The 26,489-nt window shown below is 50.8% G+C and overlaps 2 protein-coding genes, 1 long non-coding RNA gene and 2 other non-coding genes across 5 annotated transcripts in view; 2 read left to right on the forward strand and 3 right to left on the reverse strand.

Moving 5' to 3' along the window:
- PDE8A (phosphodiesterase 8A) overlaps positions 1-26,489 on the reverse strand; it is a 412,152-nt gene that overhangs the window by 117,002 nt on the left and 268,661 nt on the right. The window lies entirely within an intron of this gene.
- FSD2 (fibronectin type III and SPRY domain containing 2) lies at positions 6,431-20,603 on the forward strand. Its single transcript, XM_059678013.1, has 12 exons — positions 6,431-7,145; positions 7,282-7,377; positions 9,205-9,435; positions 10,809-10,831; positions 11,684-11,805; positions 12,743-12,898; positions 14,129-14,263; positions 15,158-15,308; positions 16,160-16,293; positions 18,592-18,724; positions 19,182-19,358; positions 20,101-20,603. Exons 1-12 carry the CDS (start codon positions 6,657-6,659, stop codon positions 20,351-20,353), a joined length of 2,100 nt encoding a protein of 699 aa, XP_059533996.1. The 5' UTR covers positions 6,431-6,656; the 3' UTR covers positions 20,354-20,603.
- LOC132223206 (U4 spliceosomal RNA) lies at positions 15,958-16,092 on the forward strand. The gene has a single exon (XR_009450439.1). It is a non-coding gene; the product is annotated as a U4 spliceosomal RNA (small nuclear RNA).
- LOC132223072 (uncharacterized) lies at positions 23,355-25,980 on the reverse strand. Its single transcript, XR_009450351.1, has 2 exons — positions 25,731-25,980; positions 23,355-23,637 (listed from the first exon to the last, which is right to left on the reverse strand). It is a non-coding gene; the product is annotated as an uncharacterized LOC132223072 (long non-coding RNA).
- Positions 24,306-24,430, reverse strand: LOC132223170 (small Cajal body-specific RNA 15). Its single transcript, XR_009450409.1, has one exon. It is a non-coding gene; the product is annotated as a small Cajal body-specific RNA 15 (non-coding RNA).

The raw sequence follows: 26,489 nt of genomic DNA on the forward strand, positions 1-26,489 counted from the left end.
ATCCCCAGTGCGGGGCGTGCAGGAAGCAGCCGATCAATGACTCTTTCATTATTGACTAGAGGCCCGATGTCCGGAAATTCGTGCAAGGGGCTCTGCTCTTGCAGCCCCCCCTCCCCTCCCCCGCCCTCCGGTCTAATTAGCATATTACACTTTTATTATAGAAGATGTTTCTCTCTGAAATCAATAAAGATATATTTAATTAATAAATAAATGAAAGGAATCTTTGTCTTTTGTTTTAAATAGACCCATGTGCTATGTCTTCATTTTAGAAATAAGGAAACAGAGGCCTGGGAAAGAAACTTGTCGCACCGATATAAGTAAGATCTCCCCTGACTCCTGAAGAGCTCCGTAAGAAATGGGGACATGAAGTTTGCATGGAGGTGGAGTGTGGGGTGTAGCTGGACCTGTTCATGCAGTAGGGAAGAGGACAGCCCTGGTCTCTGCTCAGGTATGTACCCGCCAGCTCCCATCCTGTGAGTGCACTGGGCGAGGTGTGAGGGGTGGGCACGTGCCCAGGGAGCAGGGATTGGAACCCTTCACCAAAACAAGGTTTGGGGGGCTTGATTCAGGAACCAGGGAAGCAGCTTTTGAAGGTTTTGAGCTGGGACAGCCTGGAATCAGATTTGCACATACTGTTACATTGAAGGTAAACAGCAGCAAAAACAAACAAACAAGAAAACAGGACGAGGCTGAAGCTGATGTTGGGACATGTCGCCCCCTGAAGATGATCCCAAGCTCTAAAGTTGCCTGTCCGAAGGCCCCACCCACTTCAGTGCCTGTGCGGGTGGACTATGGTTCTTGGACTCAGAACTGCTGCTCTCACTGTCACCCAGGCCTCTTGGAGAGAGAAGCTTGTAGCGGAAGTGGTTTTTTTTTCCCTTCAAGACTATTTTTAATATATTACTTTAGCTAATATGGTTTATTAGTAATTCTTTATTAGTCTGTTTAAATATTTTTAAAGTATTTTTATAATGTCTTTTTACTGTATTTGTTTTATATTATTTTATCCTTTCTAGTAGTTTTTCTAATTTGCTCTTCCTTTTTAAATATATATATTTATTGATTTCAGAGAGGAAGGGAGAGGGAGAGAGAGATAGAAACATCAATGATGAGAGAGAATCACTGATTGGCTGCCTCCTGCACGCCCCACACTGGGGTTCAAGCCCACAACCCGGGCCTGTGCCCTGGACTGGAATCAAACCTGGGACCCTTCAGTCCCCAGGCCTACCCTCTATCCACTGAGCCAGATGAACTAGGACTCTAATTTGCTTTTTCAAAATGAAACTAGCTGACTTTCTAATGATAAAAGTTCTACTTTCTGTGTGTGAGGGGGATAAGTTTGTATATTCTTAGAAAAAAAATTTTGGAAAAATACACACCAAACCTAATAATTATTGTTAGCAGGACGGACGACTAGTTTATACTCACTGTATGATTCTTTTGTAGTATTTACTTATTCATAAGCCAAATACCATGTTATTTTACAATTAAAAAAGACTTCTAAAACTTAAGAGAAGGTACACATATTTCCTATGAAATAGACACTATCAAAGCTATAAAAAAGCAAGAGTTCAAAAGAAATAAACCTCTCACTTTATGTGTGTGTATGAATTTATACATACTTACATGTATTCATGACTATACTGTAATTATATTTTGCATACTCTTTCTACGTACAAACATATTGTGGGCATTTTCCACATTTAAAAAAGTTGGTATCTGCCTGGCAGCGTGGCTCAGTGGTTGAGTGTTGACCTATGAACTTGGCGGTCACAATTTGAGTCCCACTCAGGGCACATGTCCGGGTTGTGGGCTCGATCCCCAGTGTGGGGTATACAGGAGGCAGCCGATCAATGATTCTCTCTCATCATTGATGTTTCCATCTCTCCCTCTCCCTTCCTCTCTGAGATCAATAAAAAAATATATATTTTAAAAAACTGGCATCTACATTGTTATTCTTGATACTTGTTAATATTGAATTGACTATTGTGATTTATTTAATGAATTCCCCATAATAAACATTTATTTCAAATTTTCTGTCAATAGTTCTGTAATGAACATTGTTGTACAGACAGCTTTGCAGTTTTAATTTAAATATTTTTCTTTGCTTTTGGTATTTTATTTTGCTTCTAAATTCTTATATGATTGATACCCTACAGTAATGGTATTGTTTAAATGAGATTTTTTTTAATATGTATTTTATTGATTTTTTTTACAGAGAGGAAGGGAGAGAGATAGAGAGTTACAAACATGGATGAGAGAGAAACATCGATCAGCTGCCTCCTGCACACCTCCTACTGGGGATGTGCCTGCAACCCAGGTACATGCCCTTGACTGGAATCGAACCCGGGACCTTCCAGTCCGCAGGCCGACGCTCTATCCACCGAGCCAAACTGGTTATGGCTAAATGAGATTTTTTTATTGAGATCCCAAAAAACAGTAGGTGTAAAATTCTGAGATCAAATCACCATTTGCAGACTTCAAAAGGCAATGGTCCAGAACCTGATTCATGCTCTCAGCCAATCGAAAACAGGACCAGGGTCAAGAGACTGGTGGAGCAATTTCTCTGAAAAGAGCTGTTGTTGGGCTGGGGGAAGACTTGGAAGTCCCACCCCTTTAAAAAAAATTTTTTTTAATTGATTTCAGAGAGGAAAGGAGAGGGAAAGAGAGATAGAAACATCAACGATGAGAACGAATCATTAATCAGCTGCCTCCTGCATGCCTCCTACTGGGGATCAAGCCCGGAATCGAACTGTGACCTCCTGGTTCATAGGTCGCTGCTCAACCACTGAGCCACACCGGCTGGGCAGAAGTCCCACCCTTGACCCCTAAGCTCAGCGAATGGTCTTCAGAGGGACCCTCACTGTCTTTCCTGCAGGTGGGCCAGTGGTGGCCTGAGGCTGGAGGATTGGCTGCTTCAGTGGCAGAGCCAGGGGAGGTGGCTGCACCAGGAAATCTGCTTCCCAGAGTTTGCTGGGACCAAGGATGGGGCCTCCTTCCCAAGATCCAGACGTGGGCCAGCAGGAAGCCAGAGCCAGCAAGGAGTCACCTGGGTCCTGCCTAAGAGAACCAGCTGCATGGGTGAGGAGACCTCATGTGAGAGGTGGCCCACCAGGGCTTGGGGGAGGACTGCAAGGGACCTCCTGGAATAGAGGGTTTCTCAGCTGGTTGTGGGAACTTCGGGGGAGCGGTGTCCGGAGTGGGAAACCAGAGAAGTACAGTTGCTCCTAGGGAGAGAGAGATGGAGAGCGCTAAGCATCTGCCAGCCCCACAGAGCCTGCGGCTGCACCAGTGTGACACCAGCTCAAATAGGAGCTGTCTTAGCACCTTAGCACCTCTGCCCTGACCTCCATACCAGCAGCTCAGGGAGGAGGTGTGGGAGAACTGGCCACCTCATCCCTCCTTTCCCAGGGCAGACTTACAGCTGGAGACGCCACCTGGGGAAGGGAGATTTTGATGCTGGCTAAACTCTTGTGCCTTTTTTAAAAAGTATATTTTTATTGATTTCAGAGAGGAAGGGAGAGGGAGATAGAAACATCAATGATGAGAGAGAATCATGGATTGGCTGCCTCCTGCACTCTCCCTACTGGGGATGGAGCCCGAAACCCAGGCATGTGCCCTGACCGGGAATCGAACTGTGACCTCCTGGTTCATAGGTCGACCTCACTGAGCCACGCCGGCTGAGCTCAGTGTGACTGTATGATTAATGTATTGAACTGTACGTTTAACTGCTGAATGGCGACTTGGCCCCCAGGACTGTGTGCGACCCAAGAGGGAGCAGAAAATCGTGAGTCTGCTGGATTTTTATCCAGAGTGGGGAACAAGTCGCACCTTGAGTAGATGTTAAAGGAATAGTGGAAGGAAAAACTGAGTTGCGTTTGGTTGCCTTTCGAACTGTGCTTGTTCAGAACACTTTGGAAAGAGACCCTCAGCCCAGGTGGACGGTGCAGAGCATGAGGGCTCTCAGCAGTGCTCTGCGTGGCTGAGGCTGCCCTCCTGCCCCAGCCCTCTGCACATGAACAGCCGTCTGAGTCCCTAGGTGGAACCACGGGACTCCAAGCCCCATAGCAAGAAGTAACTCGGGTCAACATGTGACCGCTCTTGGTGACACTTGAGCAGAAGCGGCAGGACAGCCTGGGCAGGTCTATATTTGGGCTTTCACTCACAGCGGGCCTGTTGCTATTTGCAGCCGGAGCCAGCTGGTGTTGCTGTCGCCTTCGCTGCCCCCTTGCAGAACCCGGGTGTAACGGGCAGGGGCAGCTCACGGGCACGCGGAGGTCACCAGGAGGAAAACCCTGCTGACCCGGGTGCAGTTTTCTCGCAGTTAACCCACGGCCTCCGTGTTAAATGAAGAGCTCATGGACTCTTAAATTAACAGGCAAGTTTTGTGGTGATATTCTAATGCTAGTTGTGTTATTGAAACCCACTCATTTAAGGCCACAATGTTAATGCAGTGTATTTCCTTTTTTGTGGGAAGAGTGAGTATTGGGTATTGCAGGCCTGTAAACTACAATAAGGGGTGAATGCTTTCTGTGCCTTCTGGTGGCAGGGATCCGCCTTCGCTGAACGTGGGGTGGGGACAGGACGTGACGCCCTGATGCTGGGGACTCTTGCCAGGTGTCTTGAGGGTATTTTTAGTGCAGGGGTCCGCTTGCTAGAACAGTTTGGAACCCTACGTGTACATGCTGACAAAGCGCAATTCCATGCTCTGGTGCAAATACTGAGAAAAGCATTGTCATCAAGTGTCACTGTTATGCATGCCCCCTGCCCCCATGGGAAGATGTTGGGTTTGGGCTGCGCCTCTAAAGCTGATTTGAACCATTTTGTGGCACAGTACAGCCAGCACTCTCCAGCAGGTTTCTGTAGCTGCGGTTCGGGAATTGCTCGGGGCTGCAGGGCTGAGTTCTAAAAAGATGCAAAACTGTGCCCACAGCTTTCAGTGGATTCTCAGAGGCATCCATGACCCACAAAAAGTTAAAAAGACATTTTGGGGAGGACTTTTCTAATTAAAGCACAGGGACACACCTCCCATAGAAGACTTGCAAAAGTCCTTTTATGTTTAACTGTAGCTTACGATATAGAGTAGAAACTATCTAGCCAATATATTCATTATAGACTGTGATTTATTACTTCCTTTCTTAAGCCTCAGTATCATCATTTGTACAATGCCAGTTTATTATTAATGTTCCTTTTCCCCCCAAATTCTGAATATTTAGCTAGGAAGCTATTTGGATATAAAAGTTATGGCTAGGGGGAGAAAGTGCTAAATTGTATCTTAAAAATTATTTTTGCTTTTGTTATTTTCCTTTAAAACCTATTTCATATGTGTCATGTTGGAGTGGTTTAATAATATTAGGGGTTTTTTTGTGTGTTTTTTTAACCATTGGGTTTACCACAGTATTTTAAAAAGGAGCTGGATTGTGATAATGGTTGCATAACTTGGGGTATTTACTAAAAGATACTGTGCATAGAGCGTCGGCCTGTGGACTGAAGGGTCCCGGGTTAGATTCCGGTAAAGGGCATGTACCTTGGTTGTGGGCACATCCCCAGGAGTGGGTGTGCAAGAGGCAGCTGGTCAATATTTCTCTCTCATCGAAGTTTCTAACTCTCTATCCCTCGCCCTTCCTCCCTGTAAAAAAATCAATAAAATATATTTGGAGGAAAAAAAAGACACTGTGCACTTAAAACAGGTAAATTTTATGGCATGTAAATTATATTTCAATAAAGTCAATTTAAAAAAATACGAGGGAATAAGATAAGCAGCTCACATAATTCCTAGTTTTATGTAGGAATATGTTGTTGATAAAATATTTGTGCAGGTTAGTTACCATAGTACAACAAGTATGGTGGATGGAAATTTAGGCCACTGTCTGCACATCAGCTGTACCTGTTTGTGACATTCAGTTAAATGGGAGAAGGCCTGCTTCTCTCTTTTTTAAAATATATTTTATTGATTTTTTACAGAGAGGAAGGGAGAGGGACAGAGAGTTAGAAACATCGATGAGAGAGAAACATCGATCAGCTGCCTCCCGCACAACCCCCACTGGGGATGTGCCCAAACATTTCCTCTCACGCCCTTGACCGGAATCGAACCTGGGACCCTTCAGTCCGCAGGCCGACGCTCTATCCACTGAGCCAAACCAGTTAGGGCTAAAAGCCTGCTTCTCTAGACAAAAGGGTCTTTCTTTCTGTGTGCATGGATCAGTGGTCTTCAAACATTTTTTGCTTGTGCACACCCTTACAACAGGTACATTATTCAAAAATCCTCCAGGAGAAAGCACACCCTTCTTTACAGATGGTTCAAAGTAAACCCACAACTGAGCTGTTCAGAAGATTTTTAAAAATTGTGAATGAGATGATCTCAATCTGAGGACCACCTCCTGCATCGATCCTCTGAGAAACGAGTGTTTTCCTTTTCTCTGTATTCTAGGACCCAGGGTATCCACTGCTCACAGTCCAGGAAGGATCCTTGTCGTGCAGAGGTGCTGCCCAGGGCTGCCAGGGCAACGGTGGAGGAAGCCGGGGAGGGGCCAGAACGGGACAGGTCTTCTGCCCCAGGGACTTCCGCTAGTATCCCCTAGGTCCATATGACTCTGGAGACAGACTGTAGATCTTCCCGGAAGAACACAGTCGGCTGAGAAGTCATCCAAGCTGAAATGACCAGTGAGCCAAGAGGGGCCGCAAGAGGTCCGTCTCAAAGAGACCTCGAAGAGGAAGTGGATGAACTTGTCCATTTATATGGACTCGAAGACGATGATGAATTAGGGGACGAGTTTGTTAACGAAAACATGCCCAGGATAGAGGTTTCGGAATATCCTGCTTACGTGGTGGCGGGGAGAGAGCCAGCCGTGGAGCAGAGAGACTGGAGACTTAGCGGGGAGGCAGCCGAGACTGAAGACCTGAGCTTCGGAGGGTGGGGCTCAGAGGGCCAGTGCCAGGACCTGCGGGAGGCCTACAGGTACACACACGGCCGGGCCAGCGAGGAGTACGAGTGCTATGTCATCCCAGAGGAGGAGGACGAGGAAGACGCTCCTGACGTCTTCTGTGTCACTTGCAAAACCCCAATAAGAGCGTTGGAGAAGGTTCTGGATGAACACAAGGAGCACGAGGTGACCCCCCTCAGCAAAGCCCTGGAAAGCGCCAAGGTGAGCAGCTCTCGCTAGTTCTTTCCCTTTCCATTGCATCTGCTCAAGTCATCAGGCAGGGAGTGACTCTCACGTGTCTTCCGCAGGAGGGGAGGAAGGATGTAGCATTAACGTCTTGCGATCCTCTGTTTGATAGGATGAAATTCACAGAAACATGTACAGGCTGGAAAAGCAGATTATTGAGATGGAAAACTTTGCCAGTCACCTAGAGGAGGTTTTCATCACGGTGGAGGTAAGAGCATGCAGATGAGCCCGTCAGACACATGCTGCTTCGCCCAGCACCGTCTGGGGCAGCAGTGGTGTCCAGTATGAGGTGGAGAATTTGTATTCTTAGAGCACGTGGTGTCACTTTTGCCCCCTGCCCCCTGCCCTCCCCCAACCCCCTGGGCATATACCTCATGGAACCGATTAACCTGGCAGCATCCCCACAGAACTCTAAGCTCTTGGTGAGGAGGCTGTGTCTTCTGCCTCTTTATCTCCAGTTTGACTACAAGGCGGGACTCTTGCATGCGCCAGCCTTGACAAGGTTTTGCAGACCCCCATCCTGTCATTGGGTAGTGTTCCTTTTCTCAGCTGTTACCTATTTCTCATAAGATCAGTAAGTTTCAGTGTCTATCCCCAAAGACTCACACAGCCCTGGGTGCCGTCGGTACGCAGTGTAGATACCAGCTGTGGTGCCGTCCTGATGAGTAGACCAGGACTGAGGACCTGGGGCTTCCCTCTTCCCCTCCCTTCATCTACTTCGTTAATGCACCTCAGGCTGAACCAACAGGCCGATCCTTGTGTCAGTTAACTAAGCCCCAGGTCTATTTCTCTTCACCCCTAATCTTGAAAGGGAGGGGAGCTGTGGCACTAATGCCCTAGGGAAGGTACAGAGAAGGGCAAGTCCTTCCCCTTATAAGCACAGGCTGGTGGTGGGAAGGGTTAGAGTCCAGGAGGAGGGACAAAACTCCCTGCAGTCTGAACGGCCAGCTCACTCTCAGATCAGCGTATCTGCACCTCAGAGGACTCGGCTCTTCCCTTTACATTCAGCACCGGGGAGGCCTCTACTGCTTCTCCCTCTCTTCTGCCATCGGAGCAAGTCTGATACACACAGTAGGTGCTCAATAAACAGCCCCTGAATGATTGATCCTCTTGTTTGGAAATGTTATCTGATGAGGATGGCGTCAGTCAGAAGCCGAAGATCTCTCCTGGGGACGAGGGGTTGGTCTGCTCTGATCATTTCTCACCCGTTGTGCTCCAGGATAAGTACTGTCATGACCCTCCCTCGCCTTCCTGCCTTTCCTCATCTGTTAGCACCATGTGGCCACAGCCCTTATTGCCCTTTCCCGTCATCCTTCTCTTGTTGATCTGAAGATCCGTGGTCCTGGTATTTGTATAATCCACGCACCAAGGAGTGGAGGTGAGGGTCGTGAGATGTGGAGAGCTCAGGTGGGAATCTCCCAGGGCAAACATCTCCTTGTTGAGGTCCAAGGTTCCAGTAGCAGGCTGACTCAGCACTGATGATCAGTTGCCTTGGTTGGTTGTCATGGTGATGGGAGGTGGGGAAAACGTGAGTAGTCTGAGAGTGAGGAGGAGGATGGCAAAATGCTGCAGTAGAGAAAGCAGTGTTTTTGTTAGGATTATCCCTGGGGTTCTAGCTGGAGACTCCTAGTCCCAGCTCCCCCTGCATCCACCCCAGCATCCTGGCAAGAGATAAGATGACGGGGTGGGACTAAAACATCTCTGGGTAGCCCTAACCGGTTTGGCTCAGTGGATAGAGCGTCGGCCTGCGGACTCAAGGGTCCCAGGTTCGATTCCGGTCAAGGGCATGTACCTTGGTTGCGGGCTCATCCCCAGTAGGGGGTGTGCAGGAGGCAGCAGATTGATGTTTCTCTCTCATCAATGTTTCTAACTCTCTATCCCTCTCCCTTCCTCTCTGTAAAAAAATCAATAAAATATATTTTTAAAAAATAAAAAATAAATAAAACATCTCTGGGTAGATACGTGTTTATGCCCCAGATGACTAGCTGACACACCTCACGCACTGAAGTGATGACTGAGGTCCACTGTCCTGCAGGAGAATTTCGGAAGACAAGAACAGAACTTTGAGTCCCACTACAATGAGATCTTGGAAACACTTGCTCAGAAATACGAAGAGAAAATACAAGCTCTAGTGGAGAAAAAGAAGGAGAAGCTGGAGGCCTTGTACGGACAGCTGGTCAGCTGTGGGGAAAACCTGGACACCTGCAAGGAGCTCATGGAAACGGTAGAGGAGATCTGCCACGAGGAGAAGGTGGACTTCATAAAGGTCAGTCGGAAGCGAGAGGAAGTAATGCGCTGACGTGACAGGTACGGCGGGAGGGGGTTAGGTGGCCCCTCTCTGCCGGGAGGGGTTGGAATCGACGTTCACGGTCAGCACCCGTTTGATTCTCCAGGCTGTTCATGGCCGGGGTTTGTCACCTGCAAGCAGCCAGGTGGTCTCACACGCAGCTGTCCCCTTCCCTCCACCATGGCTCAGGTGACACCGAGCCCCTGTTCCCCTGTCCTGGCTGCCTGGAGGTCTGTCCCCCCATCTCCTCTTCCTTGGGCTGAGCCAGAACAGTGCTCTTGAGTTTCCTGGCCGTCTCGGAGCTCTGGGAGGAAGGCTGTCTAGTTTTAAAAAGTCACCTGCAGCCCTAGCTGGTTTGGCTCAGTGGGTAGAGCATTGGCCTGTGGACTCAAGGGTCCGAGGTTTGATTCCGGTCAAGGGCATGTACCTTGGTTGCGGGCACATCCCCAGGAGGGAGTGTGCAGGAGGCAGCTGATCGATGTTTCTCTCTCATCGATGTTTCTAACTCTCTATCCTTCTCCCTTCCTCTCTGTAAAAAATCAATAAAATATATATTTTTTAAAAGTCAATGGAAAAATATCCTCAGGTTAGGATTAACAAAACAAAACAGAAAAATGAAAAAGTCACCTCCACTGTCCCGGTCACAAGTACAGCAATTATAAATCTTACCTCATAAACTCAGATGTGCCAAAAAAAAAATCCATTTCTTAATTTCCTTGAAATCTAATTAAACCTGATGCCCCGCCCCCAGGCAGCTGGGCCGTGCGAATTTCCTCAGTCGGAGTCAGTCCCCTTCCTGACAGTTGTGTCCGGGATGGGGGAGGGGCCTGGGGCCCTGGAGCTTCCTGTTGGTCACAAGTGACCTCCACGCTGACTAAGCCCATCGTGGTCCCTCAGCCCAGCAGCGCCTCCTCCAACCATGCTTGGGCGGGGGCCCTGTGACTGGAGCTAGAAAGCTGGTTGGAAGGCACCTCCAGAGCCCTCAGAGCTCAGACCTGAACCAGCAGCCCCTCGCCCCACAAGCCCACTGCATCTTGAGACATAATCCAGAAGGTGGAGAGAGGGACACGGGAGGCAGTCCTTCCCACTGCTATTTATGATGGAGAGAAATGGGAGGCAACCAGAATGTCCACAAATAGAAGAACGGTGAGGCAAACGATGCAATTCCCATTCAGTGAGCTGCTATGCAGTCTTTCCAATCGATGGCCCAGGGACCGTTCGTAGCATGGAAAGCGCTTGCGTAATGTTAATGTGCAAAGGTCGTGTGGGAGAAACTACACGGGCTGTGTTAGAGCGACTGTTAGAGCATGGGATATGGATATATTTATATTGTCTCCTTTTCTCTTTTTTAGGATGCTGTGGCTATGGCTGACAGGTAATGCTTTTGTTCTCACCTGTATTTTTTTCTTCTGTTCCTTGATGGCTTACTCCCAGTCTCAGCTTTTGTGTGAACCCCTAAGATTAAATAATAGCGCTGGCTTCAGAACAACGGTGTGGGGTCACAGGGACCCTCTGGTACCGAACCTCAGAATCCCAGGGCTGGAAGGGAGTGTGTGGTGAGGCCCAGCCAGCAAGCCCCTGGCGGAGCTGCGATCCAGAGAGTCCCCAGCTGTGCCAGGGCCAGACCGTGCGCTGCGGAAAGCACACACATCATAGAGTCAGACGGGCGTTCACTCCGGCTCCCCCATGGCCTGGGGTGTCCAACCAGCCTAGGACCCACCTTCCTCATACAGGAAGTTCAATGGGGCAGTGTCTTAAAAACAACATGAACAACAAAGTTTAATAGTGTAAGAGTTAATAGCATGAGTACAGGCAAAAGATCTGGTTTTAATTCTGCCCCTGCCACTCAAAAGCCTGTGACTGCCAGGAAGCAGGTATAAGAAGACCCAGAGCCCCACTGCACGGTGGGCAAGCTGAGGGCATGTGGCCTGTGGAGAGGGATCCCCAGGGAGTCTCTACGTCTGGGGCTGGGGGTGGCGTGGGAAGGGAGCTCCCGGGTCAGCACCAGACGGGTCTTCAGAGGGTGTGGATCTGGGGCTTGCTGCATGTCTCCCCTCCCCGTTCCCTCGTGCACAGACCAGACCCACCCATCCCCATTGGTGCCCTGCTAGGTCAGCCATCGAAGCAGCAAAACCATCTTCGTGTGTTCCTCGTGGCCCAGCACGTTACAGACACACCAAGGAGGCTGCCTCTCCTGTCTTACTAGCATGTCTTTCAATACCAACAGGCTCAGGAAATTCCTGGAAACAAAAACCGACGTGGAAATCTCCGCACAGCCCGCCGTGGAGGACCAGACCTTGGACTTCTCTGACGTGGAGCGGCTGCTGGGCTCCATCAACACCATCCCAGGTGCTCACCTCCCCCGGGCGGGCGTCCCAGCACCTCCGGGTGCCCTGAGCCTTGAGGTAGAAACTGGATGGCTAGGAATAACACGAAGACTTAGAAAAGCATCCCCCCCCCCCCCCCCCAGCTTCATGTTTCTGTCTTCATGGCTGGTAAGGGTGAGAACAGAGGCTGACCTCCCCAGGTAAGTGCCCACCCTCACTCTCCGGGTGCCAACACGTGGCTCAGGGAGGCCTCGAAGTAGTTTCCATTCGTAGCGTGCCCCACTTCATCAACACCTTCGCCAAACAAGGAGCCTGAGTTTTATTTCCGTAACCAGCATAGAGGTTAGGAGATGAGCTTTGGAATCCTGTGGAGAGGGCAAGAAGCCCAAGCTTGCCACTTCCTAGCTGTAACCCTAGACCGGTGGTCGGCAAACCGCGGCTCGCGAGCCACATGCGGCTCTTTGGCCCCTTGAGTGTGGCTCTTCCACAAAATACCACGTGCGGGCGCGCACGTACAGCGCGATTGAAACTTCATGGCCCATGCGCAGAAGTCGGTTTTCGGCCTGGGCGAGTCTATTTTGAAGAAGTGGCATTAGAAGAAGTGGGGGTATGTTCGCTGAGGTCGACCCCTCAGATTGAGGACGTTTTTAGCAAAGGCCAGCTTAGGAGCACCCTAATTAAGTGAATAACAACGTACCTACCTGTATGCCAGCCGGAGTCCCTGTCACGACCCCTCCTCCCCGGGCTCGTGCGGGTTTGTCCCAGCAGGAAGGGACACGCTGGCTGCGGCCTGCAGCTCCTGGTTGGGAGGTTCGGCCTCCGATCCTTGTCCACTCTGGGCTCCCTCGTCCATTTCCTGAGCCCATGGGGGGATCAGTGGTCCTGAGAAAGGGGCCGCCCCATCCCATCTACTTAGGCCCCCTCATCAGTGTTGGTTTTCCTCCCTTCTCCTTTTCTAGCTCCTTCTGCCCCGGTGATAAACCCACAGGCCCCCAACTCAGCCACGGGTTCCTCGGTCCGCGTCTGCTGGAGCTTGTACTCTGATGACACCGTGGAGAGCTACCAGCTGTCCTACCGGCCAGTGCGGGACGGCTCGCCTGGGACCGACCACGCAGGTGAGGCTGCTGGGAGCAGCCACGCTCCAGATGGCACCCCCCTCAGAGGCCTGGCCCTGCCTTCCTGGCAATTGGGGGAGGGGAGGGGATGAATCTGCTCACCCAGCCCTGGAGCAGTCACCATCTGGGAACTACCCAGAGGATGTGATGCCAGCAGGTGAGCAGGTAGAAAGGGCTCTAAAGGCAAGTCGGGGCCTGACTGGGGGACCACGGGCCAGGCTGACGTGTCTGGAAGGCATCTGCACGGTGCGGTCAGCGTTGCCCTCGGGACAAGGCTCTAGCTACACTGTGTGCAGGAGGTGGGACACCCCCGCTGGAGGAGGCCCAGCTGGGCTGGCGGGTCCTAGCAGGGCCTGGCCTGTGAGGGCGGCTGGCTATCCTCGGAGCAGCCCTGTGTGGGAGAACTGCAGACCCCCATTCAAGGGGGAACCAGCTCCTGGGATGATCTCTACTGTGGGCAGCTCTTTTTTATTTTTTTAAGATATTTTTATTAATTTCAGAGAGGAAGGGAGAGGGAGAGAGATAGAAACATCAATGATGAGAGAGAATCATTGATTGGCTGCCTCCTGCACATTCCCTACTGGTGATCGAGCCCACAACCTGGGCATGTGCCCTTGACCAGAATTGAACCTGGGACCCTTCAGTCCACAGGCTGATGCTCTATCCATTGAGCCAAACCGGCTAGGGCTGTGGGCAGCTCTTGATCCAGCCTCTTCCCAGGGAAATGGAACAGACTGATGTGAGCAGAGGGTTGGGTAGCTGCCCTCCCCCGCCCCCCATAATAGACAAGCCATTTCCTGCTGAGCGGAGAGGGTCAGGCAACAGAGGAGGCCCAGCTAAGCATCTGAAGGAATCGAATCGGCCAGCCTGGCAGGGATTGTCCTATGTACATGGGGTCAGAGTGAGAATGTGGGAGAGGGACTTGGAGACACCCATTTTGTGGATAAAGAAACTGAGACCCAGAGAGAAATGAGCCGTCCATGGAGACAGCGTGAGTTATAGTGGCACCAGGACGAGAACCTGGTCCCCAGGCTCCTGCCCAGAGCTCTGGCCATTGTGCAGGGGAGGGTCCTGAGTGCTGAGGGAGAGGGGGGCTCTGCCCAGGGGCCAGGAGAGGAGGGGCATTCTTGAGAAAAGTGAGAGTGAGTTTAAGCAGTGATGAGGGAGGGCACAGTGTATAGGAACCACTGGCCTGTTTTAGGGTTGAATTCTTTTTTCTTTTCTTTCTAGAGTCTACAGTGACCGTCAAGGAAACATACTGCTCAGTGGCAAACCTTGTGCCAAATACTCAGTATGAATTTCGGGTCACAGCTCAGAACAGGGCTGGTCTCAGCCCCGCCAGCGAGTGTGCAGTGTACATGACAGGTACCGGAGCCCTTGTTCCTTCGAGGCACACGGGTCACGGCTTCCTTGGTGTGGCGGGATCTTGATTTCATTTGGATGGACGGGGGTAGCTGTGTATTTTTTTTCTTTTATCTAATACACCAAATCCACATGCCCGATACGGCAGGGACATTTCCTCGTAGTTGGTCTCAAAAGGTCAAAAAGCACTGTTTCGCCCTAACCGGTTGGGCTCAGTGGATAGAGCGTCGGCCTGCGGACTGAAGGGTCCCAGGTTCGATTCCGGCCAAGGGCATGTACCTTGGTTGCGGGCACATCCCCAGTAGGGGATGTGCAGGAGGCAGCTGACCGATGTTCCTCTCATCGATGTTTCAAACACTCTATCCCTCTCCCTATCCCTTCCTGTCTATAAAAAAATCAGTAAAATATATTTTAAAAAGTGCTGCTTCTCTCAGTCACACGGCTGGTTGAACCTCGCAGCCCTCCTCCAGTCCAGGTCCACCCGAAGGCATTCCTGGTGCCTGTTCTGGCTGCTGTAATAGAACTACAGACCGGTGGCTTAGAAACCCAGACTCTTACCTCTCACACTCTGGGATGGGAGTTCCCGTCCTGGTCCATAGGCAGCTGTGTCCTCCGTGAGGAAAGGGACAAAGGAGCTCTTTTGTTCTCTCCTATAATAACCCCTCCAACCTCATGACAACCCCTCCCCCCAAGACTCCAGATGCCATCACACTGGGGAGGTTTCAGCACATGAATTTGCTGGAATTCACACAGTCTGCAGCACCTGGCTTGCTTTTCATCGTCCTGAATGTCTTGTGGAAAGTGTGGTTGTGATGCTCTCCGTGCTCTCCGTGCTCTGGACCAGGCGGCTGGGTGTGAGCAGAACGGTGGTTCACCGCTCCCTTTCCTTGCGTTTAGCACCTTCGCCCCCCGTTATAAAGAGCAAAGAGGTGAGGAGCTGTGAGGAGGCTGCGCTGATTTGCTGGGAGTCTGGGAACCTGAATCCTGTGGACTCGTACACGGTGGAGCTGATCCAGGCGGAGACGCCGGGAGCCTGGGGCGTGACTGAGTGAGTCCCGGGGGGCATTGGCTGGGCACAAGAGGGCTCACCCCTGACCCAGCCCAGGAAATTCGAGGAGTCTGCAGAGGAGGTCAGAACTGGTGACCCTCAGAATGTGCTTACTGTTCGTGAGAAGTCGCAGGACTGCTTTACGGGAGGTGAACGATGAGCGAACGATAAGTGAATAAGTAGTTGAACCTCAGGTTTGCTTTTGTGGCCCAAAGGTTTACCATTCACTCATTCAACAAGTTCACGGCCCGGGTGGTGCCAGGGCCCTGCCCGTAAGGAGCTGGCAGTCAAGGGGGGAAGACAGACAAGAAACAAAACAAATGCATGAAATGTTCTCTGATGAGAAAGGAATGCAGTGAAGCAGGAATGGGTGAGGTGGGAAACGCCTCAGGATCCAGCAGATGTTTAAACTGAGACCTGAGGGAGGGGAGGGTCAGGGTCTGAGAACCATGGCTGCCAGGGCGCTCCCGGGAGGCAGCCACACGGCTCAGCGTGAGGTGGAGCCAAAACCCACCTTGCGGGTGGAAAAGGGAGAGGAGGACGGCCTGAGGCAGACTCATTAGAGTGCAGTGTACGGAGAACACGGTGTCTGTCCGTGGTGGGGGGCTGTGTGGGAACCAGGGATTCCCTGGTTCGAAAGGGGGGCCTGAGCTTTGCGCAGGGGCAGTATCGTAGCCAGTGAGGTTTATCCGAGACGCGGGTATAGCTATTTGAAACCTTTTCCCAATACTCCTCCATGACGACTTGAAATATAGTCGGCAATTACGGATGGTCTCTATGGAGATTAAGAAAAAAGAAAGAGAGGCCTGGTGCGTGGGCTCGCGGTGATGCGGCTCTGCTTCCTTGCCCAGGTCTGTTGTGGGCATCCCCACCTGCGAGTCCCTGGTGCAGCTGCAGCCCCGGCAGAGCTACACGATCTACGTGCGTGCCCTCAACGTGGGGGGCCCCAGCGCAAGAAGCGAGCCCGCCACAGTGCACACCACAGGTCTGTGCACCCCCCCCCCCCCCCCGCCGCCACACTTCTGGGACCCGCAGTGGCCACATGGCAGACCCAGCGCTGCTGAGACTTCACGGGAAAATAAGCACAGGCTCACAGACGGAAACGCGTGGCAAGCCAGGCGGGGAGGGGCTCAGGGCGGTCAGAGCCCCGCAGCCTCACCTTACAGGGGGGAGACTGAGGCCTGAGTCACACAGCAGTTTTTGCCTGAGCAAGAACTCCAGGTTCCCCCCACGCCCCTCAGGTGGGCTAGAGCCTGTCACACTGGACCTGGGTGGCCCAGACACCTCCTGTCTCTCAGCCTGAACACCACCCGGGGGCGGGTCTGTAAGAAATTCCAGGAGGAGCCCTTTGCTGTGGTGCATCTCCCCACCCTCAGGCCCACTTAAACCTGGCCATCCTCCTCCTCCCAGGCCCTCTCTGGCCCTGGGGGGTGCCCACATGCCCAAGTCCAGCCCCTCCCCCTTCTCACTTGCCATCATCATGTCGTCGAATTGTCACATCTCATGTCCAAGTCTTGGGTCAGCGGGACAGCCAGCACTGGAAACATTCTGGGCACGGCTGTCCCTCACTGCTGCGGCTCTGGGTGCCGAACTTTGCACCCCTCCCGTCCCTCCCCAAGCAGGTCCCGCTCAGGCGGTTGGTCATGTGCCTGTGAGAAGCAGAAGCAGGGAGCCGGGGCTCAGGAGACAATGTTCCTTCCGCCGGGATCTGTCACTGAGGGACACTGTGTCGTTTTGTCCTCTTTCAGTGCCAGGAGGAGAGGTCTGCGATTACTCCCCACTTACAGTCCTCCCATAGCTGGGAAGACAAGTTAAGTGGCCGCCTGAGGTGAGAGGTGTCAGTGCCGGCTCCGGGCCCCGTGTTCTCATTTCTGTTGTGCCGGGGCCTCCTTGGCTTGGTGGGCCCCTTGGATTTCCTGCTCCGAGTTCCTGTTTTGAAACGTCAAACTCTGGCTATTGCAGTAAAAGGGAGCAGAGTGAAGGGTACAGCCAGCTCTGATCATAAAGTTGTCTCTGAATTAATGTGTTCAAATCATTTTTTAAGGATATGTTTGTGAAAAACTCAAAAGAACATGAGTCAGCAAAAACCACGGGTGCTTGTTGGAGGCTAGGGAGCAGGCTGTGAGGCCACGTGCGTGTCAGCTGCTGGGAGGGCGTCTGCCTGCTTCTCGCCGGTCGGCTCAGATGGCAGGTGACGTTCCCAGCGGCATCGAATTGTGGAAGTAACTGTGGACAGCTTCATGGCGATGCTTGAACTGGGGTTTGAGATGATGAGAGGTGATAGGATGAGAAGTTAAGGAAAGAATTTGGCTGAGGCGGTAATGGAGAATGAGCCGGGCTGGCTCTGGGAGGGGTGGGAAGAGCCGCCCGGCCAGTGCCCCGTGCAGAGCTCGGCACCCAGAGCCACAGCAGCGCAGGCACGGCAGATGGACAGGATGTCCCTAAGTAACGGATGTGTTTACTAAATAACTTTTTTTAATATATTTTATTGACTTCTTACAGAGAGGAAGGGAGAGGGACAGAGTGATAGAAATACCGATCAGCTGCCTCCTGCACACTCCCCACTGAGTATGTGCCTGCAACCAAGGTACATGCCCTTGACCGGAATCGAACCTGGGACCCTTCAGTCCGCAGGCCGACACTCTATCCACTGAGCCAAACCAGTCAGGGCTAAGTAATTTTTTATGAAATCTATTCTGTACCCCTCCTTGATGAGCTTCGTTTTCACCCTGACTTGGGGTGGCTATACGGAACCCCACTGTTGTATTTGAAAGTTGGGTGTTGAATTTTGCTGACCTTTGTCCAACTGATCGTCAAAAGTGCCCCCAGTTCCTGTCTCCCTGTGGGCGAGAGATGCCCGTCCACACCCAGCATCCTCCGGAATCCAAGGGGCTCGGGGGTCAACCTTGAGTGCCAGCAGCTGCCAGCTGATTTCTTAACCGCCTTTGCCTCAGTTTTCATATCTGCAAATGGAAGTAGTAACACCTGTTTCCAAGGGTAATTGTGGGGATTGAATGGGAGAAGACGTGCAAAGTACTTAGCTGAGTCCCCGCCCAATACCTGGGCACTGCCTTCCCCATTATGAGACTGGCGCACGACCCACTGCGCTCACGGGCACCTCTGCCATCCCCACCAGCACAAGGGTTACCACGTGAGGTCCAGGCGGCGGGAACACTCCGGAAGCTAAGTGGGCGATGTGCAGAGCTCCCTGGGCCCGTGTGGCGGCGATGCGGAGAAAGGGGTGCCTGGCTGCTGATACCCACCTGGGTTTGCTCCCCTCCAGGCAGCTACTTCCGCCTGAACGAGCAGACCTGCCATCCCTGGCTGACCATTTCTGAAGACGGGCTGACAGCTGTCCGGAGCGAGAGGAAGACCCCCACAAGGGAGCCGCCCCCCAGCAGCACCCGCTTTACGAGGTAGGTCCCGTTCCCACCGCTCACTAGAGCGTTCTGTGCACCTCCCTAATGTACGCTGTTGTTCAGTAAAATCGGATTAAGCAGATGCAGCTTTGAAGGGGGAAAGAAATCCCAGAAATAGGGGCTAGGGGCCTGGTGGTGAGGAGAGGCTGGTGGGGGCAGAAGGGACCTGTCGTGGCCTCTGAGGTCCTGCCCTGGGCTGCGGGCCCTGGAGGACGCAGCCCACCAAGCCCTGGCACGAGGGTCACGCTGTCAGGCCGCCCTGGGAGGAAGAAACCACCTCTAGCATCAGTCAGGCGAGCCTGGAGAGCTCAGGGTGTGCCACTTTACAGGTGAGGTGCTCACACGGCTTCCACTCGTATAGACCTCCTGCTGGCTGACCCAGCAGTCAGTGCCACTCACCCGCACAGCCAGGCCTGGTCACCTCTATCACATGTATTTCTGCTTTCTAAACCAGGTGCGTCGCGGTCATGGGAAACCTGATTCTGGTCCGAGGGCGCCACTACTGGGAGGTGGAGGTGGACGAGCGGTCCGACTACACGGTGGGTGTGGCCTTTGAAGACGTCCCTAAGCAGGAAGACCTGGGCGCCAACTGCCTGTCCTGGTGTATGAGGCACACGTGGGCGCCACCAAGGTAAAGCATTCTGGGTACCCGAGACCGGCATTGGCTTTTGAACGAATAGAGGGAGAGGTTTTCCCACACGGAGTAAGGCCTACAGTGCGTGTTATAAAACAGCCTTAGACATTTCAGGGCTCGCTGCCAGCCCTCTGACATGTCTGGATTGTATTCTAAGTGTTCCTCCAGTCGCGTGGACCAGCATGTTGGCACACAGAGCTCTTCAAACGTCTGCGGGTGGCAGGGCTAGGGGATCCCTGTGGCTGGTCTTGGTTTCAGCCGGTTTCAAAGCGCACAGGACATGGCTGGAGCCGTGTCACACTGACCGGTGACAGGCCCCCGGGTGCCCTCTGTTTGAGTTTCAGAATTGGGTGCCTTAGAGCACTCGTGCAGAGTGTACCAAAGGCCACGACATTCCCTGTTTCCAATCTCCTTATTACAAAGGAGTTTGAACCTCAAAACCTAACATTTTAAAACATGTGCTATGTCTCTACAAATGTGGGTACAATGTGAGCTTATAATACTGTACGTAAGTTTCTTAGGTTAAGAGGTTGCTCAGAAACAAAGTTTAAAATATGTTACTTAGGACAAATTTTAGAAAAGAGATATAGAGAATAGTTGTAGAAATGGCTTGTTACTTTGGTAGTCTTTAATAAAAAACAAAACAAGCATAATCGTAGGAGTATTTAAATAAAGCTGTATAAAATGTTCTGAAAACAGCCCATCTACAGCATTTCTGAAAAGTTGTTATGTATTTTAGACATAAGTATGAATTTCTGCACAACAAGATGACGCCAGATATAAGAATCACAGTTTCCCCAAAGAAGATTGGCATTCTGTTAGACTATGAAAACTCAAAATTATCATTTTTCAACGTGGACATCTCTCAGCATCTGTACACATTTAGTTGTCAGCTTCACCAGTTTGTGCATCCCTGTTTTTCTTTGGAAAAGCCTGGGTGTCTGAAGATACACAACGGCATTTCAGTGCCAAAGCACGTCACCTTCTACTAGACCATGCTGGTGCCCTGCTGTCTGTCTTCCGTACCCACCCTCCCTCAGCCACTCCCGCCTCAGCATTCAAGCACCACGCACCCAGCACAGCTTGGACTCGTGCTGTTACCTGGCAGCCTGGTGTGCTGGCATGCGCTTCCCTGACATGGGTTTTGTCCTGTGACCTGTGTGATGCTGTTAGTCCTGACCTGGCCTGGCTGTAAAGTGAGGGCTCAGACTAAATAAACTCAGCAGTTCTTTAGCTTGTCAACTTGTGTTGGTCTGTGTTCATGCAAAGTATCTGAGTCTCTAAGGCCTACAGAGCTTGGGTTGGGGGAGAGATGCCGGAGTGTCAGTGGCTACAGCATCCCCAGCTCACTCGTGACATTTCATTAGCCAAGAACAGACCTGAGAAGGCAGGTGTCCTCTCCTGTTTTCCCAGTAGTTAGCAGCACTGTGATGCGGTTTCTCCAAACTACACTCTTTATTTATTTTTTATTTTTATTTTTTTATTTTTTTTATATCTGTAGTCATTAGGTTTTTTTTTTAAAATTTTTTAATATATTTTTTTATTCAGAGAGGAAGGGAGAGGACGAGGGAGAAAAACATCGATGAATCATTAATCGGATGTCTCCTACATGCCCCCTACTGGGGATTGAGCCTGCAACCGGACATGTGCCCTTGACCGGAATCGAACCGGGGACTCTCTGTTCTGCAGGCCAACACTCTATCCATTGAGCCAAACCAGCCAGGGCTATTTTTTTTTTTAATATATATTTTTATTGATTTCAGAGAGGAAGGGAGAGGGATAGAAAACCATCAATGATGAGAGAGAATCATTGATCGGCCGCCTCCTGTATGACCTCTACTGAGGATCGAGCCTGCAACCCGGGCATGGGTCCTGACCAGGAATCGAACTGTGACCTCCTGGTTCATAGGTCGACGCTCAACCAGAGCCACACCAGCCATGCAAACTTACGTTCTTTATAACACCCTGTTCCTCCTTCATAGCACTTACCCCATTCTAATCGTGAAATGACCTGTGTCTAATCCCAGGAAGCCAAGGACAGTGAGTCGTGTTCATCACTCAGTCCCAAGGGCTAACAGAGGGGTGCACACCAAGTACCTTTGAATAAACGACTATTTTCTTTGTACCACCACTGCTCTTCCACCTCTCTGTTCTCTGTACGAGGTAGGTTGGGGCTCTTTCAAAATTTAACAAAGGCCCTGCCGATGGAGAACCCGGACAGGAGGCAGGCAGCGTGACGGAACAGGGCACCTGTGGCTTGATGGCAAGATTGGGGAAAGTGGAACACTACTCACACTACCCACCTCCTCGTAGCACAGACGCCTGCACATGAATGTGCTGCTTTCACTGTGTTATTGGGGTGGGGGAATAGATCGCTTTTAGTTGTCAGCTTCACCCATTTGTGCATCCCTGTAAAAAATAGAGTGGTTGTAACTAATTCTGGGAGTGTCCCTTAATGTAAAGAGAACCAGATTGGAAATCAAGGCCTAGGTGTGACTATTTTGTAGCTCCTTTGCCTTCGAACCCTAGAAAAGTCACTTATTCTTCCAGAGCATCTGTTTCCCTTTAAACAAAGAAAAATAATACATTCTTGTCTCAGAGGATTGGGGGGGTTCATGACAAATGTGAGAGTGCACAGCCGTGTACGGCGTACAGCAAATGTTCTTAAAAGAACATCAGCCCAACGGGCAAAGCTGAGCCTGGGGGCAGAGTGGTCCCCAGCCAGCGGCTCTGGGGCACCCTCCCTCGCTGCTCTCTGACCTCAGTGCCCGGCCCCACTGGCTCTCCAGTTCTGGTTTCCAGTTGCCACTGAAAGCTTTGCGCACACAGCATTTTCAAGCTTATGGGTCAAGATGCAGAGTAGATGATTCTTTCTGTGAAGCGATTCTCAGAAGCAATGTAGTGCCCCGTGGATGCCTCTCTGAACGACAGTCCCTCACCTCATCACTTAAGATTTTGTGTTAACTTAAAAATCTTTCACTCTGAAACATTCGTGTTTTCTAGCACGCTCAAAGTTGGACACAATGAACACCTCTCATCTGTCTCAACTCTGCCTCTTGTTATAAACAGCAGCTCAGATTCCTGAATTAACAACTCACCTTTACACACACACACACACACACACACACGCACGCACGCACGCACCTGCCCTGCCAAGGTGGATCACTACCTTGAAACATGCACAGTACAGCCCATATAAGCACAGAAATGCTTCAAACGGTCAACAATTATAACTAGTGGCCCAGTGCATGAATTTTTGCACATTTAAAGGAAATTAGAAGGCGGCCAGTGGGGCAAGGCGAGATGGTCCGGACACACCCTGGAGCCAACCTCCTGTGGCCGGTGGTCCCGCCAGCCACACCTGGGGCTGCACCACGGCTAAGGGCATCTGAGAAGTGAGCGGGGTCCCTCTAGCACAGGGGTAGGCAAACTTTTTGACTCGAGGGCCACAATGGGTTCTTAAACTGGACCGGAGGGCCGGAACAAAAGCATGGATGGAGTGTTTGTGTGAACTAATATAAATAAAGAAGTAAACATCATTACATAAAAGGGTACGGTCATTTTTTTTTAGTTTTATTCATTTCAAACGGGCCGGATCCGGCCCGCGGGCCCTAGTTTGCCCACGGCTGCTCTAGCAGGTGGGGTCCCTCGGCCTGGCCTGTGGGAATTGGGCCAAAACCAGCTCTCCGACATCCCCTGAGGGGTCCTGGAGTGCGAGAGGGCACTCTGCAAAGTTGCTGTTGCTGGGAAACTCCTGCATTGAGCGTCTGCCCCCTGGTGGTCAGTGCGCATCATACCTACCGGTCCCTTAGCCTTTTATGTATAGAGGTTATGTGTATACTGAAAAATGTTCTCAGCTACTGCAACAGGAACTATGGGGTAGGAAGTAGGGTATCACAGATAAGGTCGGGTTGAATTCAGGGTTCTTGTAGGCTTTATGGTGTACTTCGCAAACAATATGAACACGGTTAAAATGGATAAAAACTCGACACCTAGGGGTTAGTAAAATTTTATTTGACCAAGAATAAAACCATCTACAAGTGGCTTTGACATTTAAAATCCATTTAATTTAAGCGTCATAATTATTTACCGTAAAGAATTTTTGTTTAAACTGTTTCTCCTCTTCTACAAGAAGAAAAATTAAGTCTAGGACAGAAGCAAATAAAATTTTTGTTTCTTGTAAAATATTCCAATTCCTCAAAATGCCAGAAATCATCTGCTGAAACTAAACTTCAACAAGGGCAAGATTTACCTCAAGGCCATGTTCACCTGCAACCTGTTAAAAAAAAAAAAAAAAAAGATTAAAAAAATGCCAGATCACTGTAGCCACAATTCCTGACACTGGGTAATTGAAATAAAAGACATCAAAATCTACCACTTTATAACTCCTGAGTAGTTATTAACATAAGCTTTGGCTTCCATCAACAAAAGGGAAAGAGAATATGTGGGGAAAAGCACAGAATCTTGGTATAAACTAACATGGGCTTAGTGATTCAGAATACTCAGAACGTAAGGCACCCGTATTACCTGGGATTGGAAAGTTAGTGAGACTTGGCATATAAAATGACATCGGTTTCTGGTATAATGAAATTGCCTTTCATTTGGAAAAGTGTATGCTTAATAGTGACTTCCTGCAGGTTCAAATGGTATGTAACCACTCGTACACATCCAATAAACTATTTCTGAAGCAGAGCAACTGCATGGGCATGTGGGTCCCTATCCAGGGAGGTTAAGCTACCAGAAAACTTCCCGGACCCACTCAATACTACATTACGGGAAAGGTCCTCTCCCCCTTTCTTAAACGTCCCCAATTTCTGATCACTTCCTACTGTACTGATGAGTAGTACAGTAGATTCTCCTGGGTTCCCCCTGTCTTTACCCACCCTTTCTAATCTATAAACTTACCATTGCTACCTTATAATATGACAAGGGAAAGTGCATAATTGCTGTTGGTAGATCAGTAGGTCTCGAATTTATTTCGCAAACAAGACCTGTTCTATCTACCTTTTAATGTAGGAGGCTGAAAGGCGAGTCAGCTTGACTTCAAGGACTCTTTTTTTAGTCTCCAGAAGAACACGACCCAGTCCAGCTTTTAAAACACTGTCCTAGCATGTTAGGATTTTAAAGGAATGGCCATCTATCCTTTTCAAGCTTACCTAAGAGACCTGAACTCTCATATATGCCCGCTTCCCTGCAATCAATGGTTAATGAATCTAAATGCAAGATAAAGAATTTAGGATTTGGAAAGACAACTCCAGCCAGGCAGCATCTTTTCCTTGTAGTATGAACTTGGACTCTAATCTTGCTGCCCCTCATGCTCATTCCTAAGCCTAGATTTGAGTCCCTCCTTTGAAAGGAGCGTAGGAGATGCTGTTAGATTCAAACAGACTGGATTGGAGGCAAGAATATAATGCATCCACCAAACAAACAGGTTTCCCCAGTGTGAGATATATATATAGTATATATAATATATATATAAAATACATATATTTTATTGATTTCAGAGAGGAAGGGAGAGGGAGAGCTAGAAACATCAATGATGAGAGAGAATCATTGTTTGGCTGCCTCCCGCACGCCCCCTACTGGAGATGAGCCCGCAACCCGGGCATGTGCCCTGACCTCCTAGTTCACAGGTCGATGAGCCATGCCAGCCGGGCACCCCGAGTGCTTTCTAACAAAGCAGGAACTTGGTTTTTAGAGACAGATTTACTGAGTATAAATATTACTTCTTTGTAAAGCTGTCCTACCACTCCGCCCCTGAGAAAGATTCCTACCCTCGGGCTTCCTTTCCATCCAGTGAAGGGGGGAGAGGGACGGTGAGATTTAAAAAATAAAAAAAAAAGAACAAGAGAAACACTATCCAAAAGTAAGGATAGCGCTATGGAGAAAGGTATAAGATATCTGACATCGTCTTACGTACAATTTACAGTTTAGAAACCAGCCACAGACTCCCTAGGCACCCAGAAAAGACCTCCTCTTCCTCGTCCAAATTAATGCGACAGATGCTGATGCCTCGAGGAGTCACAGGTTGAGAATATCTGGGTCCCTACGCGCCCCTCCAGCGCCCCCGTCACATCCCTTACGCGACACAGGGTATCCCCGACACGAAGCTCATCTACTGAACTTTTAAAATTAAACTTTACTCTGTGTATTTCTCCCTTCCACGCCTCTCCCCACCACCGCTACCGGCTCGTTTCTCAGAAGAGGGCGAGACAGCTGAGCACCATGAGTTAGGATGAGTTAGGACGCTCGCTGGTGTCGCCAACCCGTCCCCTAAACTCGGGGTCCCCGCCGCACCCCCTGAAACCCGCCCGCCTACGAGGACGCCGCTGTCACCCGCCCCGCCGAGTGGCCAGAGAGCGGCCTTACTCTACGCGACAGACGCAGGCAGCCCTCTGGCATCTGACCTCCATCCCAAGCCCTGTTTCTTCACCGCGGGAAAGAGTCCTTCCCCGCTTCCGGGGCGTGGGGAGGAAGTCCCGCCCCCCGAACAGCGTGATGACGTAGAGGCTCGACGCGGCGCGCGGGCTCAGACGGAGTGAGGCGGGGCGCCCTTCCTGAGGTCGGCCAGTGTCACCCACGGGGCTCGGACCGAGGGACAGCCGGACAGGAGGTCATGTTGCTGGGTGCGAGGCGTGGGGAGAGGGCCGGGAGCCCTTCAGCGGGGCCCGGCAGGGCGGCTCGGAGGCTCCATCGCCTCAAAACTCCCTCCTCCTCTCGGGGCGACCTCCCCTCAGCCGCCCGTTTTGTGCTTAGCTCCGCCTACCACTCGCTTTTAGTTTCTCTGTGTTTTGCGTATCCGTGTAGCCCCACAAGCTGCTGTAAGAATGCCCACCGCTGGCCGGTGGGCCCCGTGGTTAGAACGCGGCCCGCGCACCGAGGGGTCGCGGGTTCGGTTCCCGGTCAAAGGCACCTGCCGGGGTTGCAGGTTCCATACCCTCGTTGGGGCGCATGGGCGGCAACCAATCAGATGTGTCTCAGGTGGATGTTTCTCTCTCTCTCTCTTTCTCTCGCTCTCTCTTTCCCCCCACCCCTCGGGTGAGGAGTAAACAAAAAAAAGAAAGCCCATCACTTACTGACCATTGGCTGTGCAATCCTGTCAGCAGGCGCCCTAAGCGCCAGGTTATT

Source organism: Myotis daubentonii, chromosome 21 (genome assembly GCF_963259705.1).
Source record: "Myotis daubentonii chromosome 21, mMyoDau2.1, whole genome shotgun sequence".
Lineage (NCBI taxonomy): Eukaryota > Metazoa > Chordata > Mammalia > Chiroptera > Vespertilionidae > Myotis > Myotis daubentonii.

What these genes read in the sequence shown, in the direction of transcription:
- FSD2 (XM_059678013.1), top strand. Translation starts at nt 6,657, where the DNA reads ATGACCAGTGAGCCAAGAGGGGCCGCAAGAGGTCCGTCTCAAAGAGAC. An exon ending in AGGTTTTCATCACGGTGGAG is followed by an intron (nt 7,378 to 9,204) that starts GTAAGAGCATGC and finishes ACTGTCCTGCAG; the next exon opens with GAGAATTTCGGAAGACAAGA. An exon ending in CTCCATCAACACCATCCCAG is followed by an intron (nt 11,806 to 12,742) that starts GTGCTCACCTCC and finishes CTCCTTTTCTAG; the next exon opens with CTCCTTCTGCCCCGGTGATA.